Source organism: Ictalurus furcatus, chromosome 8 (assembly GCF_023375685.1).
Source record: "Ictalurus furcatus strain D&B chromosome 8, Billie_1.0, whole genome shotgun sequence".
Taxonomy (NCBI): domain Eukaryota; kingdom Metazoa; phylum Chordata; class Actinopteri; order Siluriformes; family Ictaluridae; genus Ictalurus; species Ictalurus furcatus.
This window is the reverse complement of record NC_071262.1, coordinates 8,090,694-8,112,091: the sequence shown is the minus strand read 5'-3', so window position 1 is coordinate 8,112,091 and position 21,398 is coordinate 8,090,694. Positions and strand designations below refer to the sequence as shown.

Here is a 21,398-nt window from a genome sequence, read left to right as displayed (position 1 = left end):
ATTATCCATCCATTTTCAATACCGTTTATCCTCTGGGGAAGCCTGGAGCTTGGGGCACAAGGCAGAGAACGCCCTGGATGGGGTGCCAAGACACTGAACCCCAAGTTGCTACTAGCGTCTTGCATGGCATGGTGTGTGTGTGTGTGTAAATGGGTGAATGAGAAACAGTACTGCTAAGGTTAAAAAGCACTACATAAGTGCAGACCATTTACCATTGCACACATATTCACACACTACCAACAATTTGGAAATACCAATCAGCCTACACTGCATGTCTTGGGACTGGGATAGGAAACCCCCAAGGCATGGGGAAAGCATGCTGGCTCCAAGCATACGGGGTGGAGGTGGGATTCAAAGCCCCAACTCCGGAGGTGCAAGGCAGGCGTGTTGACCACTAAGCCACTGTGCCCCCCTTACAATTCTTTGTTAATTAATATTAATAATAATTTTTAATATTTAATTTAATAGTAATAATTTACCCTACACACTTGTTAATCATGACTCACATGTGACCTGATAGGCTTGAGAGATAACTTTTCACCAGCATCTCATTAGGATTAGGTAAAACGTCACGTCCTGAGCTGGATTTAGCACAGATACACAGTGAAAGCAGAATGAGAGAGAAAGAAGTCTATAACTACTGGATCATCAAATATTGGTTCATTCAACTTGTGCAATGGCCTTCTACAACACAATAACTGCCCTCTATATGAAGCATGCTCACCTTTCTGGATGGTGATACCAGAGCCTCATGTAACCTCAATTTTGTAAGATCCTTTATACACCCACACCAGTGCAATTGGGGGAGTGGTAGTGGTGCACTGCCTTCCACAACAAGATCTAACCAATCTGCTTTATAATCAATCTATTTATGTATCTGCCCTAACCATTGCTAAAATCATTAACCATGACTTGCTATATAATATAGTTTAGATAAAAGTATAAAAATATATATATAGATATATAGATGATGATAATATTAATAACCTAATAAATATAGATACAGAATAGTACAGAACAGCTATAAAAGAAATCAGCATCTTCTATCTTTTAAGCAACCATTAATATTAAAACGGTTTCATTAAGGCTGGGAATATGAATTTTATATCCATTAGTATAGCACAGTTCTGTTGAATAATCACTTTTGAAAACATTAATAATTTATTTGAAATAATTGTAATTGCTGGCCTATTGCTGCATTATAAGAGAAATAAAGCACTGCCCCATTGGTGATTATTTTCCTATAAAAGCAAGCCTCGTTGTGTTTTATTCCTTACATGACATGACAGTTTGATGTTCACAAACTGATACAGTAGCTTCCGGTTTTGATGAAATGAGCAGCAGGACGCAGATGATGTTCGGATGAAGGTAGTGTATGGCTGTACTGAGCTCCTCGGTGGTGGTTTGTCAGGAGGTAATCCAGCAGGGGGCGGTAAACACAACCACCGAGTCTACGCTACAGACAGAGAAAGCGGAAGTAAGCGAAGAAGAAGACGAAGGCGTACAATTTGGTGAGTTGTGAAGAGGGAAAACAATGAGATGGCAAAAAAGACTCCAACAACTTCGAACTATTGTCGTTTCAACTCCAGTTTTAAATTGTGGAAATATTACACTTTTCACGGAAGATAATGAAAATCGTATTTTGTTGCTTTTCGAGTAACGCAGTTCATTTAGTTCTGTTGTCTGTGCTAGTTAAGCTAGCAGGCTGTGTTATGAGAAATTTAATAGCTATCTGTTTGAAAAAATCAAATAGGTAGTTAGTTGTATTAGCTGACGTAATTCTCCATGATTGAATAGAAATACAATTATTTTTATTATTTGTTTATTTATGTATTAATCTTTTATAATAGTTGCAGCTGCAGTTGTCCTTATTTCTATGTTGGTGTGGTTATGCAGTTTCCCTACATCAACATTATTCTAACCCATTTTAAACTGACTTTGTTTTCGTGTGATACCCTATAATGTTTGTTTGTTTGTTTATGTATATTATTTATTTATTTAAGCACGAGAAATGGATAATAAAATTCCTTATGATGACTATCAGCTGCCAGTTGTGTTTCTACCCTCCTATGAAAATCCTCCTGCATGGATTCCTCCTCAAGATGTAAGAAAGTATTGTAGTGTCTGTAATCTATACATTTGTAAGTATATATTGAATTGTACCTGTCCTGGATAATGCTGTTTTTTAAATGTTCTTTTTGGGGTTTTATCTCTCCTTGTGTCAGAGGATAAATCACCCTGATTATAACAATGAGCTTACCCAGTTTCTGCCACGCACGATAATCCTAAAGAAGCCTCCTGGAGCACAGCTGGGCTTCAATATCCGAGGTGGAAAAGCTTCCCAGCTTGGTATTTTTATCTCAAAGGTGAGTCAAAGCTGTTAATGCTCCATTTTCATCAAGCTAAGATGTTAATTTCTTTTCATCATTACAATGCATTTGAACACATAGTGGGGGCAAGGGCTGTTGTTTAAGTAAGGGATAATCCATGTAGGGCTGCAACTAACGATCATTTTCATAATTGATTAGTTGATCGATTATTTTTTCAATTAATCAGATGGGGTGGGGCAAACTTTCAGTACCATTTTTTCATTTATTTAGAATAAAATCCACAAACTGAGTGTTACAAATATAAACTTCAGACTGAAAGTTTACACAACTGTTTGTCCAATTATATAAGACTGAAAAGAACCCAATACACACAGACACACACACAAACACCAGAATATATATTATTCATTTACAACTGTAGTTTAATTCTGTGCTTTTTGTGAATCCATAAAAAATAATGCATAAATACTTATATTAGTTTATGTTATATATAAGTTTATATTATATAATAGTATTTATGCATTACTTTTTATGGATGCACAAAAAGCACTGAATTATACTACAGTCCTAAATCAATAATAAACTCACTTTCACTGCACCTTGTGGTGTCTGTTACTCACTGCCTTTAGACATATTATTTTGGATATAAACATAAGTTTGTGCTCGTGCATCACTGTCATGCTTTTGTGCTACACAATCTCTGCTTTATAAAGTTTGATCTTCGTGGTGTTTAATATAAAATGCTTCCCTACCTTAGCGGTCACACACTTTCTTCCTCAGTCACTTGACGATTTCGCCTCTGTCTGATGGTGACTGAGGTCATGTTGGGAATAAAAGGTAACATTGACATAAAAAGTAAACTAAAGAAAGTCATTGTTGGCGACTGGGTATTAGGCTAAAGCTGGCGGCGTTGTATTACGTACATATGACGTCATGTGCCATCGACTAGGAAGCAGCTTATACTTCCGGTTATTAAAAAAACGCTAGTTTTCCATTTGAGATGATATTACCTTTCTAAAATTCATACACTAGACAGTAGAGTACACAGTGTATAGTGTAAGTGTATAGTACACCATTTGGCACACAACTTTACTATTTACTCTCCGAAGCTTGTTTTCGGAAGAGAAGTGACATAGTGAGTAAATGTACCCCGTGCCACGCACAGACCAACTAATCAATAATGAGATTCGTTCACAACGATTTTCATAATCGATTATTATCGATTGGTTGTTGCAGCTCTAAATCCATGGCTAGGTGTGCTTCGCATCTGTGGTTCTTTTCCTCCAGGTCGTGCATTAAAATATATTCATTCAAATTAAAATGTAGTGTACACCTAGCCATGGATTATCCCGCTTATACCGTGGTCACTTGCCAGCATCGACAAGTTAAAGCTATCATTTATGTTGGCAGTGCAAAATTTGACTGAAAGGATAAAAATAACAGTTAATTTCCGTTAGTTATTTTATATCCTGGTCGTTAGATCTAGAATTCTGCCTGCTTTAAATTATACAAAGCGATAAAGTGGTGCAATAAGATTACATTTATTTGACCGATTTATAATAGAGTAGGTAGAGCGAGAGAGAGAGTGTTTGTATGAATTACAAACACTCTCGTCCTGCATCTGTGCTGCGTCTAATAATGAAGCTGTGAGTTTAACTACTGTTTGTAACTGTATGTTGCTATGGTTACAGTTGTTTATAGGCAGCGCATTAATTTAGAACAGTGATTAAACTGACTGTAACTACCTGTGCATTATTCAGTTTGATCTCTCACCTTCCAGCCAATCAGAAACGAGTTTTCAGACCATGGTATAACACAAAAAATAGAACTGTGATTGTTACGTTTTCTGGGATAATCAACAAACATTGCATATTGATTTCTTCAGAAATCATGCTTTCTCACTGTCTTTTTTTTTTTTTTTTTTTTTTTTCCCCAACCATCAAATCAAATATTATATTATTGTGACCGGTGAAGGCGGACTTCTAAATATAAAGCTCATGGGTACCTTGGTTTTAGGTAGTGAATTATGTTTAAAATAAACCCACATGAAATAAGTGTTATTCTATGAACTACTATGACATCAGTGATGTATTGACAGCAAAGTCTGTACAGCACTGTTCCACCAAATTTGAAATACAGATGTAACCTAAAGATTTGACAAAACACATGGACATACACTTCAAGGACATGATTTTATTTTACTAACGAAACTATTGCATTTTAGTTTTTTAAACAAGGATTGTATTTTTTTTAAAAAAGATCTCAAGTGAATCAATGAAATAACAAGGTTTGTGTGGAGGGGTCACGATATCAATTTGGTTATCGACGGAGGCCTTTGTGGAAAGCCTTGTGTAAATAAGACTGCATGCATTGTTCTATAATTTCTCTCCTTTTGCTTTTTGTTAGGTGGTGCCGGATTCTGATGCTCACAGGGCAGGACTTCAGGAGGGAGATCAAGTGCTATCAGTTAATGAAGTGGACTTTCAGGATATAGAACACTCCAAGGTAAATGATCTGTAATGGGGATTTTTAAAAATCTTTTCCCACCACCACATGTGATTCTACATATTATGCATGAGATATGTAAGGAACAACACACATCATCAATTTTTATATAACAGCAGGGTCTGAATTGAGCTATTTCAGTTTTACCACAACGATTTGCTAGCGGTTATGTTGTTATTATGATTACTCTTAGATTATGCGGGGCGTCCACTGTACAAGTCCCTGTGTATGAGCTGTACGGAACTCCCTGTGGTGGCGTATGAAAATAATGCACACCTTTTGACCAGTCATATTTGATCATTGGACCGCACTGTGGTATAAGTGAGGAATAAAACCCAACAGTGCATGCTGTTATAGGAAAGTAATCAGTGCAGTGGAGTGGTCTGATGCAGGCTGATGCAAAGCAGAGTACTGATTACCACGCTGAAGTTGATTCTATTCCTATAACCGCACATCTAGAAGTCAAGTGTCTAATGTGTCTGCTGTTTCAGAAAATGAATTAAAAACCTCTGACCAGAGATGCACCGATACAAAATTTCTGCACAGATATGGATAATAAGGCATACAGTATCTCACAAAAGTGAGTACACCCCTCACATTTTTGTAAATATTTGATTATATCTTTTCATGTGACAACACTGAAGAAATGACACTTTGCTACAATGTAAAGTAGTGAGTGTACAGCTTGTGTAACAATGCAAATTTGCTGTCCCCTCAAAATAACTCCACACACAGCCATTAATGTCTAAACTGCTGGCAACAAAAGTGAGTACACCCCTAAGTGAAAATGTCCAAATTGGGCCCAATTAGCTATTTTCCCTCCCCGGTGTCATGTGACTTGTTAGTGTTACAAGACCTCAGGTGTGAATGGGGAGCAGGTGTGTTAAATTTGGCTCTCACACTCCCTCATACTGGTCACTGGAAGTTAAACATGGCACCCCATGGCAAAGAACTCTCTGAGGATCTGATAAAAAGCATTGTTGCTCTACATAAAGATGGCCTAGGCTATAAGAAGATTGCCAAGACCCTGACACTTAGCTGCAGCATGGTGGCCAAGACCATACAGCTGTTTAACAGGACAGGTTCCACTCAGAACAGGCCTCACCATGGTCGACCAAAGAAGTTGAGTGCACGTGTTCAGCGTCATATCAAGAGGTTGTCTTTGGGAAATAGATGTATGAGTGCTGCCAGCATTGATGCAGAGGTTGAAGGGGTGGGGGGTCAGCCTGTCAGTGCTCAGACCATACGCCGCACACTGCATCAAATTGGTCTGCATGGCTGTCGTCCCAGAAGGAAGCCTCTTCTAAAGATGATGCACAAGAAAGCCCGCAAACAGTTTGCTGAAGACAAGCACACTAAGGACATGGATTACTGGAACTATGTCCTGTGGTCTGATGAGACCAAGATAAACTTATTTGGTTCAGATGGTGTCAAGCGTGTGTGGCGGCAACCAGGTGAGGAGTACAAACACAAATGTGTCTTGCCTACAGTCAAGCATGGTGGTGGAAGTGTCGTGGTCTGGGGCTGCATGAGTGCTGCCGGCACTGGGGAGCTACAGTTCATTGAGGGAACCATGAATGCCAACATGTACTGTGACATACTGAAGCAGAGCATGATCCCCTCCCTTTGGAGACTGGGCCGCAGGGCAGTATTCCAGCATGATAACGACCACTGCCTTGCTAAAGAAGCTGAGGGTGAAGGTGATGGACTGGTCAAGCATGTCTCCAGACCTAGACCCTATTGAGCATCTGTGGGGCATCCTCAAACGGAAGGTGGAGGAGCACAAGGTCTCGAACATCCACCAGCTCAGTGATGTCGTCATGGAGGAGTGGAAGAGGACTCCACTGGGAACATGTGAAGCTCTGATGAACTCCATGCCCAAGAGGGTTAAGGCAGTGCTGGAAAATAATGGTGGCCACACAAAATATTGACACTTTGGGCCCAATTTGGACATTTTCACTTAGGGGTGTACTCACTTTTGTTGCCAGCGGTTTAGACATTAACGGCTCTGTGTTGAGTTATTTTGAGGGGACAGCAAACTTACACTGTTACACAAGCTGTACACTGACTACTTTACATTGTAGCAAAGTGTCATATCTTCAGTGTTGTCACATGAAAAGTTATAATCAAATATTTACAAAAATGTAAGGGGTGTACTCACTATTGTGAGATACTGCATATTTATGCCTTGTTTCACATTACCAACAATTAATTACACAACTGTGAAAGAAAATTAAATAATAATGTTATTCTCTCTGTATCTACATGTTTTTCCATGTTTCAGAGTGAAAACATATTAACTCACATTAACATTCCATTAGCCCATGTCCTCCGCTACAAAGGGATTTTTGTTTGCCCAGATCGATAAACTCTGTTACTCTGAGTAATGTCTCGAGCTTTTGTGTTGTCTGGATGTTCGTGTGCCGTCGAATGCTTGCGCTAGACGGAGTAACGTTAGCCTTTGGTTGGGTTGAAGCTTGTCCCTTTTTAGCTGAAGCAACCTCCGCTTCAGCATTAACGAATTTGTCATATTCCTTGCTGTGTCGATCTTTAAGGTAAGTAATGAGATCTGTTGTGTTTTAGCCGCAAATCCACCTCGTGAAATTCTAGCAGTGCAGAGCTTACAAGTTGCATTTCTGTTGTTATTTTCACCCAATTCAGAGTAATTCCACACAAGAGACATTTTCTTCACACATAGCATAAGTTACAGGCTAATTGTCCAGTGTGCTTTTCTACCCCCTTTTGATTGACAGAATATAATCAGCCTTTAGCATCTGTTGTTTTTAACTTTTTTATTTTGTCTGTGTTAATGCAAACAGCATAAATTTTGCAAAAGGTGTCTCTTTTTATTGGAATTTTAATATTCCACCTTCGTTTGCTTTCATAAATCTATTTTAAACTAGATACACAAAATAGTTACACTCAGGACCTCAAGGATTAAAATGTCCCCATTGAAACCCATTCAAACTGCAATATTTAATCCTGTGATGTTTAAGCATAAAATCATGCATTCTTAATTAATGATTTTTTTAATAGGATTTAATTTGTTAATAGGATTTTATTTTGTTGACAAGGTTTCAAAACATTGAATTAAAAAAAAATTAAATAAAAATTCTGAAATGTGTAGTATTCTCTCAGGTTTAGCCTCTGGGGAAAATACATGCTTTTAATTTTTTCTGATTCTGCTGTATTATAGAGTGCTGCAGACCAACTGAATAAATGATGCAGCTATAACTGTGTGGGTGTGTTTGTATGGATATGAGCAGTGGTTTGTATGTGTGTATGGAAATGTTTGTGTGTGTGAACAGTTTGAAAGAAATAAATTGTATTTTACTGGAAATCACAAATCCCACCCCATGTATATGAGTCAAAGAAGGTTACCGAGCTTTGAAGATTTTTGCGTTATGTAAAGAAACTGGCATTTAAAGGGTTAAAATTCTGAAAATGAATGAATGGTAATTATGATCAGAACTGATGCTGGTCAAAAAATTGAAGTCAGTGAAAGTGGAAAAAATATTAATATGTAATATTTTTGACAGTTTTTTGGACATGGACATTTTTGTCTTCTATGTACCCATGTGTAACTTTTTTTAATTGACGCACAAGAGTTAATATTTAATGATGACCAGCATCCAAACAATTGGGACAAGGAGATTTGCGGGGATTTTGAGGAAGGGGCTGTATATGTGAAATTTTAAGATTCTCTTAGTTTATGTAACTTTTGTGTACAATAATTGACTATCCTTTTGTTTATGCTTTAGGCTGTGGATATTTTGAAGACGGCCAGGGAGATTGTGATGAGGGTGCGCTATTTCCCTTACAGTAAGTTCTCTTAGTTTTAGTCCATTATTATTCTGCTGATCTCGTTCTCATAAACTAATGTGAAAGATGGAGCGTACTAAATATGTCTGTTAGAGTTTTTCCAGTTTATCAGTGTGTTTGATCCTACCTGTTAGATTACCAGAGACAAAAGGAGAGGACAGTGCACTAGGTGGCAGAGCAATGCTGAAGATTGACTGAGTGGATTACTGAGCCACTGGTGAACATGCAAAGCACCAATCACGTCCCAGCTGCTTTTTTTGACTAATGCTGCATTCATCGTTCATGTCCTATCAGAGATATAAAAATATTAGAATATATACCCTGGGAAATCCACAAGAATTTATCCAACCTTTGTTTTGCCAACCTTTCTTTGAGGGTCTTCACATAGACACTACCTCACATCTCCTTGTAGTGCAAATATATTGTTTCGGTTACTATCCCATGCAACTAAGAAACTATATTTGATACAGGAAAGAACAACAGCATAAGGATGCACTGGATGTGATTTATGGCACTGTCTGAAACAACTAATACAACTACACTATATGGCCAATAGTTTGTGGACATCTGACCATCACAACCTTATGTGGGCTTTCCCCAAACTGTTGCCACAAAGTTTGAAGCACATGATTGCTTCAGCTCTCTGTATATGCTTTAGCATTATTAAATAAATTCTCCTCACTGGATCTAAGGGACCTAGTCCAAACTTTTTCCAGCATGACAGTGCCCCTGTGCACAAGGTGAGGTCCATAAAGACATGGCTTGCCAAGGTTGATGTGTAAAATCTGGAGGGGCCTGCACAGAACCCTGACCTCTACTCCACTGAACACCTTTGTCAACACCAATCCTTCTCGCTCAACGTCAGTGCCTAACTTCACTAATTCTCTGGTGCCTGAATGGTAGCTGACACAAATCCTGAGAGCCATAATGTTGTGGAAAGCCTTTAAAACAGCAAATAGCTAATCAAGTCTACAGTATATTACTGCCTATGGTGTTTGAATGAGATAATCAGCAAGCGTATAGGGGTCCAGTTGTCAGGTTTTCAGATATTTTTGGCCTTATAGTGTAATTGTATTATACAGTCCCCTTTGAAAGTATTGGAATGGCAAGGCCAATTCTTTTGTTTTTTGCTATATATTGAAGACATTTGGGTTTGAGATCAAAAGAAAATCTGAGACGATGGATCAGAATTCCAGCATTCATTTCCTGACAGTTACATCTAGATGTGTTAAACAACTTACGACATGGCACATTTTGGTGGCAGACCACACAATAGCAAAAGTATTGGAACAGATAGTCTTAAAGTAAATAACACTCAACATTTGGTTGCATATCCCTTGCTTGCAATAACTGCATCAAGGCAGCAACCCACTGACATCACCAAAGTGTTGCATTCTTCTTTTCCAGGCTTGTAGCATAGCTACTTTCAGTTGTCGTTTGTTTTGGGAGGATTCTCCCTTTAGTCTCCTCTTCAGGAGGTGAAATGCATGCTCAGTTGTGTTAAGGTCAGGTAATTTACTTGGTCAGTCTAAAACCTTCCACTTTTTTCTCCTGATGAAGTCCTTTGTTGTGTTGCCAGTGTGTTTTGGGTCATTGATAAAGTTCCTCACAATTAGAGTGGATGTATTTCTCTGTAAATTTGCAGACAGAATGTTTCTGTCGACTTCTGAATTAATTCTGCTGCTACCATCATGTGTTGGTCATAACATTATCAATAAAGATTAGTGAAATTGTTCCAGAAGTAGCTATGCAAGCCAAAGCCATGACACAATGCTTTGCTGATGAGCTTGTGTGCTTGGGATCATGAGCAGATCCTTTCATTCTCCACACTTTGGCCTTTCCATAACTTTGGTAGAGGTTAATCTTTGTTCCAGAAACTTTGTGGCTCATCTCTGTATTTGTTTGTCAATTGCAGTCTGGCTTTGTTACTGCTGATGAGTGGTTTGCATCTGGTTGTATGGCCTCTTGACATCTTCAAATGGTGGATTCTGATAAATTCACCCTGTAGAGGTTGTTGTTGTTGCCACTGACTGTTGTTTTGGGGGTTTTCTTCAAAGCTCTCACATTATTTCAGTCATCAACTTCTGTTTTTTTTTTTGTTTTTTTTTGCCCATCCTGTTCGATGCTGGTTGTGAGTACACCAGTGAGTTCTTTCTTTTTCAAGATATTCCAAATTGTTGTATTGGCTATGCCCAATGCTTGTGCAATGGCTCTGATCGATTTTTCCCTCTTTTCTCAGCTTCCAAAATGGCTTGCTTTTCTCTCATAGACAGCACACTGGTCTTCATGTTGGTTTATCATTTTTAACAACAAATGCAGTCTTTACAGGCAAAACCCAGCCCTCGGTACAAAGGAAGTTCAGAGCTATTAATAGTTTAAACAAGCAATCTGAGGGCTTACCTGGGCAACAAGAAACACCTGTCAGTCAGTCAGGGTTCAAACAAAAGGTGTCATGTTCTAAGTTTTTTTTTAACACATCTAGATGTAAATATCTGGAAATTAAATCTGAAATTCTGATCTATCATGTTAATGTTCATCTTTTGATCTCAAAACCAAATGTCTTCAATGTATAGCAAAAAAAAAGAATGGGCCTTATTGTTCCAATACTTTTGGAGGGGAGTGTATTTCTTAACCTAAAACAGATCTGTCAGACTCCAGTCTGGGAGGCCCACAACCCTCTAGAGTTTAGCATTCTCTTTAGCCATTAATCAGCTAATTACCAAGGCTGTCATGGGCTCAATTTCTGTTAGAAAAGGAAACACAAATTTCTGTAGGGCTGTTGCATCACAGACACATGAGGATGTAAACGCCCATGCTTTCAAATGTATTATATCCCTTTGTCAAGCAAGATATAGGCCTTTGTGGAAATGTACATTTGGCTACATTCTGGTATGAAACTATATAGATGTACCAAATGTAATATAACATAGCAATATGTCTGTTAAATAATGTAATGTAGCTGTATGTTTAAAAACTGTCATGTCCACCAGATATTTGGCAAACCATTTGGGCAGAAATTCAATCCCTTTATGTGCAGTTAAGAATCTCTATGGTAGGAACATTCCATGACCTAGTCAGTTTCTTTCAGTAGCACCACAGCAGGTTAGCCTACATTTTTCTGTAATGAGTTAGTAGCATTACTACACTCAAGTCCAAAAATAACGTTATAAAGCAATAAAACTACTACTATTAATAATAATAATAATAATAATAATAATTTTACAGCATTTTTCATTTTATGTCCAAATAAGTGTTTTTACATTTAGAAGATTAAAAGGTATTTATGATAATGAATCATAATCAGTCATAAATAAATGAACTACAAATCTCTTAGAATTACTACAGATCATGAAACACTATTACAGATGAATAGGGGATCATCTGTCTATCCCCATCTATCATCCAGGAGATCAAATCCTACACAGGCTACCTCAAGGATCTCGCACAACTAACAGTAGGCCTGCTTCAGTGGACAGAATGGGCTGTACTGGTTCAAGAGGTCAGCAAGATATGCTAGAGCTAAAATATTTAGCGATTTAAATGTAATAAGCAGAACTTTGTAGATAATGTCTAACATGATAGACAGCACGTCATTTTAATAAGACTAGAGTACTAATGTGTTTCTTTTCTTGGTAATCATGTGGGCTGCCTCTTCCAGAGCTAACTTAAGTTTAATTAGAGACAGCAAGCAGCAACTTGTTACAAGTGTCCAATCTAAAGATTATTAAAGCATGTACTACTTTTTTGAGCATTGTATAGGGTTAGCATACAGACATGGCAGTGTCTTTAGGGTGCTTTTAAATGTTAGTCTTGTTGCAGAATCTGAATCAGAGAGAAATTTTATACCTTTGATTTGTTTGTTTTTGTTTTCTCACTACATGTAATTAAACAAATCAAAAAGCAAATAAAATACTCTCTGAGAGGCATGTACAGCTGAAAATTCACACCTAAAACTCCTTTGTTCATTGATCAGAAATACAGCAACTGAAAAAGTTAACAAAGCTTTAGCAAGTGTGCATAAATATCATAAAAATCACCTGAGCACAGAGAACATTGAGTTGGCCCTCAATAAATTGCTAGATAATTATATACATACACTTGAGGCCAAACGTTTACTTCCATCTAGGCTAACAATATTTAAGCTCAATTCCACACATATGTTGCCATACATTTCCTGTGTTAAATCAATTAGGTTATCTACTTTAGTTCCATAATACGTCATTTCTAAACAATAGCTAAGGGATGGATTTGTTTCAGCTTTTATTTGCTACATCAGATTTTCAGTGGGTCAAAAAAAAAAAATGTTTTCAGATGTTTTTCCCATTCCTCCTGAAAGAATTGGTGTAACTCATTGGGGTTTGTGGCCCTCTTTGCTCAGACACACTTTCAGTTCAGTCCACAAATTTTCTATGGGATTCAGGTGAGGGATTTGTGATTGCCCTGTAATATTTTAACTTTGTTGACTTTAACCTATTTTGTTACAACCATGGAGGTATGCTTAGGTTTGTACAGATGGTTCTGGTACCTTCAGTTGTTTGGAAACTGCTCCTAAGGAGGAACCGGACTTTCCTGTTCCTGACTCTAAAAGTAGGCTCTTGAATACAGCCACAGGTGTACTCCCAATTAACTCTTAATTATGCCACTGGCCAATCAGAAGCTTTTAAGTCATTACATCTTTCTACAATTTCTGGAATCTACCAGACTGTTTAGAGACTGTAAAATTGGTGTATCATTTGACCCACTGATATTGAGATATAATGAGTTAAAGCTGACATAAATCTGTCTCTAATCAATTGTTTTAGAATTACCTTTGATGTGAGTAAGTAGATACCCTAATTGACGTGCCAAAAGAGTCCTCGCTAACTCCCTTAACATGAAATGTGTGGAATTGTGAAAAACTCAGATTGATAGTTTTTTGCCTAGGTGTATGTTAACATTTAGCCTCAACTGTAACTAGTTTAAAACATTTTTGTGTAGCATCCACCAATTATTTTCATTTTTTGTATGCTGGTACAAATATCTAGAATACATGGCATTTCTGCAGCACTGCACCCATGTTTAATGGATCAAGTTGTGCCTCATGGCTGTTTACCAGCTCATGTCTAGAGACAAATGCCCCTCACAACCCAAAACAGCATGGGTTGATTCATGGTCAAATCGCTTTCTCACTGCAATTAAACTGTGGTCAAATTTGTTAGGAATTGGGCCAATCCCACTTTGCTCAGATGATCTTGGACCAGTCAATGTGACCCGCACCTGAGTGTGACGGCTCTCTTCTCACCTGCTTAAATGACATGCACCAGGGTTCAGTTCAAATGGACTAAACACTGCATATGTGAAAGAATCATAGTCTTCCAAATTACATAGCTCCTTAATCTGGCTGAAGCGATTTAGTATAATTCTATGCCTCGACATAGAAATTAAGGCCAACATTGTTTGTGAATTGTGTTTCCAAGGGACTGTATATGAAAGGAGAAGAATAGGGACCTAAAAGAGAACAATGTGGAACACCATATTGTTCTGTCTTAAGCTCTGAACAATATCCATTGATACTAGTAGACTGGTAAGAGCATGTCTATCTAAACTAATTAGATTTTGCCTGTCCATCAAAATATTTTGGTCAGTAGTGTCAAATGCTGCACCAACAGTACCAAAATAAAAACATTTCTACAAACAGTGGCTCAGTGACCATTTTAGTCAGTTCTGTACTATGATGCCTTAATTGCAACTAGACTGAAATATATAATGCTTAATATTGATGAATGATATAGGCTGTTAGTGGTGTGAGTTCATGCTTTGTACATAGTGAGGATTTAATACCAAAGTTTGTATACATCTGAAATTCAAAACCGATAAAATGGTGATTTAATATATAGCTTGTTACCGCAAAATGTAATATTTTGGCTATAATTTGATCAATGGGTTTACATGCACTTAGATTATCTGTTCATGACAACAATAGGGCTCCATGTGTCAGGTAATAATCAGATTTCATATTGTAGCATTGCTACAACAAAAGCTATTGATTTACTTTCCAGTAGTGACAAGGCTATGCATTTGTAGTAGCTGTGTTGTGGCCCTGTGGGACCAGAGTTTGACACTCCTGAACTAGGTGATGGATGCAATAAGTTTTATGTACACTATTGTTTGAGATTTTTATATATATATATATATATATATATATATATATATATATATATATATATATATATGGGTTCAGAGATAAATGGGGGAGAATGACCACAGATTAAAACATTGTGTGATTATATACACATGTATATGATCACCTTTCAGTCTGTAATTTGCCTGTATTGTCATGTTTTTTATTATGAAATTATTTTCTCTCAGTTTTAATTGCATGTTAATATCCTGCTGACTGACATTATACTACTGAAAGATAAAACTGTCTTAACTAATTAAGGACAACTAATAATCACAGCACATATACAGCATTGGTATCTACTGTGATGAGTAATGTATTCATAAATCATGGTCAAATCCAGAATGCTTGTCTATAGGTTGGATTTGAGGCCCTGACTTGGTGCACTTTGGATTGGGTGGTAACGCTTTAAAAAAAAAATTGAGTTTTAATATCAATGTGTTTTTTTTTTGTTGTTGTTTTACCTGGCATTAACTGCCAAACTGTTATCTAACAGGTATCTACCTTTCAGCAAATAATTTGTGCCCTCCTGTATAGAATCTGTGTTTTGAGAGATGCCTTACTGTTTCAAAGATTGTCTGTTCATAGAATTTATTGTGACGTAAATAAAGTCTTAATAAAACTTAACTGATCAAATTATTTATTGTAAAAATCTTTGTAATCTTTATAATAAAAACTGAACATTTTAGATGAAACATTTTTAAAACAATTAATTAAAAAAAGGAATGAAAGTATTCTATAAAGTCTTCTAGGAAGATAATCTACACATCCATCCCTATTCTTCTCCCAATTTGTGTACAGATTATCTGTTTGGTAGGGAAGACCTGTTCCTGTGAGAAAACAAAACAGTATCTAGGGACAGCAGTGTTTGTGTAAGCAAGATAATATATTGCTTTTGTCATCAGTCTCTTGCATTTCTGTAAATCAGTGTTATCAGTGTTACCCTCACTTCATGCTATGCACATTTATACATTAACACATACAAAACAAAAAGAAAAATCAACTCCGCCAATTTCTAGGCCTTTTGTTGAGTAATGCAGGTTACAGTAGGAAAAGTGTGTGAGTATCTTACAATCTCGAGGTTTGGGAACCACTGGTCTAAGAAGTATAAGTAACTTACCAATAAAGTAATAAATAAATCTGCCATAATACAAAAATAAGTCATATTTTGACAGATATACAAAAATAGTAATTAAATACTAATTACCAAACTTCCCTGGATATTCATGTAAAATCAAGTTCACTGTTCAAACACACTCAAGACAAGGTGTAGAAACAAATTCATAAACAAATAAGGAGGACTCACTAACTCCCTTCACCAGTCCTCATGACCTTCCCACTATTCTGCAGTGTTCAAGTTTTAATAAATCAAAAGCGAAATAAATAAAAACAATCTCCATAACACTTCATAATTTAATTATACAAAATAACTTACCTTTTCAGGAATAATAATTTACCTTTACAGAAAAAAGGTCATTCACTTTCCTTCATTTATGTTATGTTAAATTAAGCAATGAACATGTTGCCAAAAATATTCGCTTAGCTTTTCTCTCTTCCAAGAATAAACACTTAAGACAATTTACCACTTTTTAACTTCAAAGGAGGCCATGTTTATAAACCATGGCCAGCCTTCACATCATTCTTCATTTTTGCATTATATAGAAATTTATGTAAGCACAGCTTAATGTTGTGCCACAGAATTAGACGCCAGTGCCTATAAGCACTTCTGATCTAAGAAGAAACGGGAACAAGTACCCATGAACAGCACCAACTACATGACAAACTGGAAGTTTAAAAGCCAAGTGTCCATTTCTTCATCACATTTTGCTGTTCTTCAGCTGCTATCCTCGTTCTCCACAGCATCACGAGTTGAGGTCTCATCCACATTCTCCAGAGAGTCTCCGTGCTGGATGCTCAGCTCAGCTGGATCCATCATTGGCAGTTCACTCTGGATAGGGTAGAGCCATGGCTTATGTTCTGGAGAGTTCTGGGCCTTCCAGACAGTGTAGTTTTGACCTGCCTTATAAACACTTTTCATTACCTGTAGAGTGACGGAGCAAGGGAGGGACTAAGAAGGTAGCAAGAGTATCAGCACATACAACAATGAATACTTGTTCTTTCTGTTTACTTACGAGGTTGCACAAGCCCTACAACACTGGAATCCTGCTTTTCAGGTCTTGTCATGACTAATGTCGAGTACAACTGAATTTTTTCTTTAGTATAATTTTTTGGGTGGTCAGGATGGCTAACATTTTAATTCTCATTACATACAAGGCCTGATTTAGAGGCTAGTCATGGTACAGTCCAAAAAAACAGACATCCACAGTAGCCATAATTTCATAAGTGAACTCCTGGCCTTTTAATAAGATTGTTAATCAAGACTGAATTTCAGTCCAAGAACTAACTTTCATAATCTCTGTCTGGCTTAAAAAAAAAGAAAGGAAAAAAAAAAAGTTATGCCCTTATGGTCTAAATAGCTTCAGATGGCAGTAGCATTGCAGTCAGTTTAGAAACCAGACAGGCAGGTCTAGCTTGATTCTAAATAAGTTTCAGGAACACAGTGAACAAGAAGTTGAAATGGGTCTCTATGGATACAGCAATCATCAGAAGTTGGATTGACTGGTTTCTAGGTGATTCTACACATGTTCTAAAATCCCAAGTAAGTCATTCATTTTAGGATATCATGAAATGTCTCTACACTACAGATTGTAGCATGGTTACAGTCAGATCCATGACTAGTCATACAGACATGCCATTATTTAGTGATATTTAGCGAATGAGTTCAGAGCCCAAGCTCAGTAGGGAAATAAGACAATGGCTGATTTTATCAGTGGGAAAGAAATTCAGCCCTTGAAAAACATTTTTTTTTAGATCATTATGATCAGAGTTAAGGCTCAGACTATTCATGATCCTTATCTAACCACATAGTGGTTCTCAATCTACACCAGTGGTTGCCAAACCTGTTCCTGGAGATCTACCTTCCTGAAGACTTTAGCTCAAACCATAATCATGCCCACCTGACCATCTAATCATTGCCTTAAGTTCTTGATCAACTAAAACAGGTGGGTTAGATTTGGAACCTGCAGGAAGGGAGATCTCCAGGAAGAGGGTTGGTGACCATGGGTCTACACCATTCTTTTTGAGAAGGAAAGAACTGACATCAGCTGTGCTAAACTAAAACTGCAGAGCAAAACACCACATCACTCCACTTTCAGAATGGTCAAACCAGGCTGAAAAGGTCAAATTAAAACAAATAATGTACTTACTCTGGGTGCTAGAACTTGAGTTGCCTTATTTACTGCCCACTTAGGAAGAGAACCTGTTGGAAGAGATCATCAATAGGACACGTCAATACTAGTGGGTGAATGAGTACAAAACACTTCAGGTATCTTTAAACAAAACATTTATGTAACATAATACAGCAGCAGAAGTGCAAGTATTAAATTATTTGGTTTGGGGAAGTGCTATAGCTATATTTATATTATTTTTAGATATTATATATATATATATATATAAATAATTTTTTACAGCACACTGCATATTCACATGTAAACAATTTGTCAAATACCATTTTCTCTTACAAAGTGCCTTTTTTTGATCAAAAGGTTACCTTGCTTTGATGGAAGTAACATTTTGATGATGCCACATATGCTGACAATTCTGATACATCTTTACACCACTACACAATGCTCAGTCATCTTTATATTGGCATGCAGAACATGAGATGTTTGGACAGGACTAGAGATCTTATCCTACCTTTAGGGTCTGCTTGTGAGAGATAAATGAAGGAGCAGCTGTTCGGCCCTGTTGGTTTCACCAGGTAACCCGTCAGAATAGAGACAGCTCTCACCAAGTCTTTACGTGGAGGGTATTTCTATAATAAAACAAGAACCAACATGAACCACCCATCTGGAAAAACACTCAAGTTTACTATATAGAGTTTTAATGAAGCAATTACAACTACTGTCCAGCTCGTGCTTTTAAAACGTTGCACCAATATAACAGCAACATGAAAGTTTGTAGTATGCACAGAGATGATAGATATTTATATGCACTGGCCGACATACCGGATGTTTGACTGAGTAGTTGACAATTATATATTCATCTTCAGAAGCGTGCCAAGAGCGGACAGTAACCACGTCTCGGTTTTTCAGTGGTTTAGGACAGAGCCCTGTGGATCACATGTAAAACGCTCAAAAGAATGCTTATGAATATGGGCTACAATTTTTAACCCCTAATGCTTAGCAGAAGTTACAGGAGTTCAAGACAAACAGGGAACCAATTACATTCCCCTACTCTTAATCAAAAGTGGCCTTTACTGTACACAGGACACTGACAGCACACAGAGCGGCTATTTAAAAGTAAAACTAAGTGCATTTTTTTTCATGGCACTAACTAGAAACACTACAAAATACATTTATGCTATATTGTGTAGCATGAAAGTTCTAACTTCCACAGAGCACAGAAGTGAAAATCTGATTGTATTAACAAACTGATCATATACAGTGGTAATGCATGTTTAGAATATAAAATATTTTATGTTATATATTATTTGAGACTTCTGGCTTTTAGAAGCTGAAGTACTAAAAATTGAGAGCCTGTAAAATGGGGTCGCTGGCCCAAAACAAACAAACAAACAAAAAAGTTTGCGAAGAACGCCTCTACTCCTCCATCATGCCTATATACAAAGTCATTAAGAGACGCAACAGTTAAGAGGACATGTATGTATCATGAGAATGTTAAAGTGATTGTAAGGACCTGAGAGATCCCAATGCCTAAAGAAATTTGTGAGACATTATATATTACAAGACTCACATGAGTAGTAGCCCACATCAGAACTGGGACCTAGACGGGCTATTTCAAAGCTCTCGAGCATTACAGGGTCCCACGTTTTTCGATAGATGTTGTCATGAAGAACGTCGTATATTGTAGCAGCAGACACATCGTTTATGGCAATTTTACACTGTGTGGAAGACAAAAACAATCCTGAATCCCATGACATACACACACACGTATACATACCATACTTATTTATAGGCCTATATAAATATAAATAAGCGTGTACAAGTGGACACAACAAGTGAAAGTAAATTCCACAAATTTTCATTAATATATTTCATATTATAGCCCATAAAATCACATTTAAGGCAATTTTCCCCCCCAGGTGTACTAATACAAAGATACGACTAAATATTTTATATATTTTATGATGTATACATCATCACAGGTATTATCAAAAAAACTTTTATAACTCTCTCTGCCTCCACTAATGCTCGTTAAAATAGATTTTTTGTACCATATGTGTCAAGAACCTTTTTCTGTGTAACTAAATGAATAAAAGTAACACTGACCCCATGCCGGTTTTAATACCTGCCCTTCCTCACTAACACTCCAAGAACTGGACAGTTGGTCTATAGTGAAAAATTCTTTAAGTATCCTGATTTTTGACAAATATCACCCATAAAGTTGCAAAAAGTAGATAAAAAGGAGTTAAGAGGTGAATCTGATCTAATCTAATCGCGTACCTTGACTTTGTGCACTTTAGAGTAGATGTTTCTGTTGCCTTGAGGCGAGTTGTTTACAGGAGGCACCTCGACCCACACCTCCATCCCGTTTTTATTGTATTTGTTCTGCCAGTTCTCCGTCGCCGAACACTGTCTCCTGAAGTCGGAGAAAAGCGCTTCACCTCGGATCATTTCCGAGCCCAGAGACATGGCGGAAAGCGACCTGAAAATTTCCAGCAGCAGGAACTCGTCTGTGAATTCCTCTTTTAAACGCAGTTTCAAGCAGAACAAAAAGTAGAGGGGGGAAAAAACCTTGACACGGAGCAGCAGCGTCACAGAGTGAGAAATTTCCCTGCTCTAAGACTGTAAGTGTGATGTCCAGTTCCTCACAACACTCCGTGAGAACCAGCGGAACAATGCACGCGCTTATCACGACTTCCGGGATTAGTACAGGTGTAAACGGTTACCCGCAGCACGCACACTTACGACTCGATATGAGAAATAACTAAGTGAAGGCTGTTTAACCTTGTACCTTCTGACGACTTCAAACTTTAATGGAAGTCTGTAGCCTAACATCGCTTTTATAGGTGTACTGCGGCCTCCTGTCACTTCCTGCTTGTTTTAGGCGTGTCTGCTGAGTTTTGGCCGTCAGTGGGTGTAGTCAGTGATACTGGCATACATTAACTAGCCCGAGTGTTTACAGCCCGGAAATAAATCCCTAATCTAAGCCTTGACGTTTAAGGTGTGTGAACTATTCATGAACCGAAACCGACTGAGCTGTGTTGATAAGGTTATATGATGGCGGTGTTTCAGCTTATCGGGCCTCGTTACCCAACAATGACACTTCAAGTTTAATTTTATACTTAAACCACTTTCTAGTCTCCTCTTCGAGGACTACCACGCAGTCACTGGAATAAAGTTGGTTTGTCGTTGGACGTTCGAGATTCGCAGAAATTAAGGGACCATCTCTAAAGTTACATACGACATTGTTATACATGATTCAGACTTCAATAGCATTTGAAGGGAATGATGTACAGTCACAAAACCAACTGGAAAGTGTTCGGCTAGGCGTCAGGT

The 21,398-nt window shown here is 37.5% G+C and overlaps 2 protein-coding genes across 3 annotated transcripts; one reads left to right on the top strand and one right to left on the bottom strand.

The window, feature by feature from the left end:
• The first annotated feature begins 1,111 nt into the window (after positions 1–1,111).
• On the top strand, positions 1,112–14,825 carry pdzd11 (PDZ domain containing 11). 2 transcript variants are annotated; one of them, XM_053630507.1, is made up of 6 exons: positions 1,112–1,511; positions 2,004–2,104; positions 2,226–2,366; positions 4,737–4,835; positions 8,597–8,657; positions 8,792–14,825. In XM_053630507.1, the coding sequence occupies exons 1-6, from the start codon at positions 1,376–1,378 to the stop codon at positions 8,824–8,826; spliced, it is 573 nt and encodes a 190-aa protein (XP_053486482.1). In that variant the 5' UTR covers positions 1,112–1,375; the 3' UTR covers positions 8,827–14,825. The 2 variants fall into 2 exon arrangements, with proteins under 2 accessions (XP_053486482.1, XP_053486483.1); XM_053630508.1 differs by lacking the exon at positions 1,112–1,511 and adding an exon at positions 1,518–1,753.
• A 615-nt stretch (positions 14,826–15,440) lies between these two features.
• On the bottom strand, positions 15,441–21,274 carry stard14 (START domain containing 14). The gene is made up of 6 exons (XM_053630501.1): positions 20,343–21,274; positions 19,633–19,780; positions 18,885–18,988; positions 18,574–18,691; positions 18,084–18,136; positions 15,441–16,858 (listed from the first exon to the last, which is right to left on the bottom strand). The coding sequence occupies exons 1-6, from the start codon at positions 20,529–20,531 to the stop codon at positions 16,652–16,654; spliced, it is 819 nt and encodes a 272-aa protein (XP_053486476.1). The 5' UTR covers positions 20,532–21,274; the 3' UTR covers positions 15,441–16,651.
• Positions 21,275–21,398: the final 124 nt, after the last annotated feature.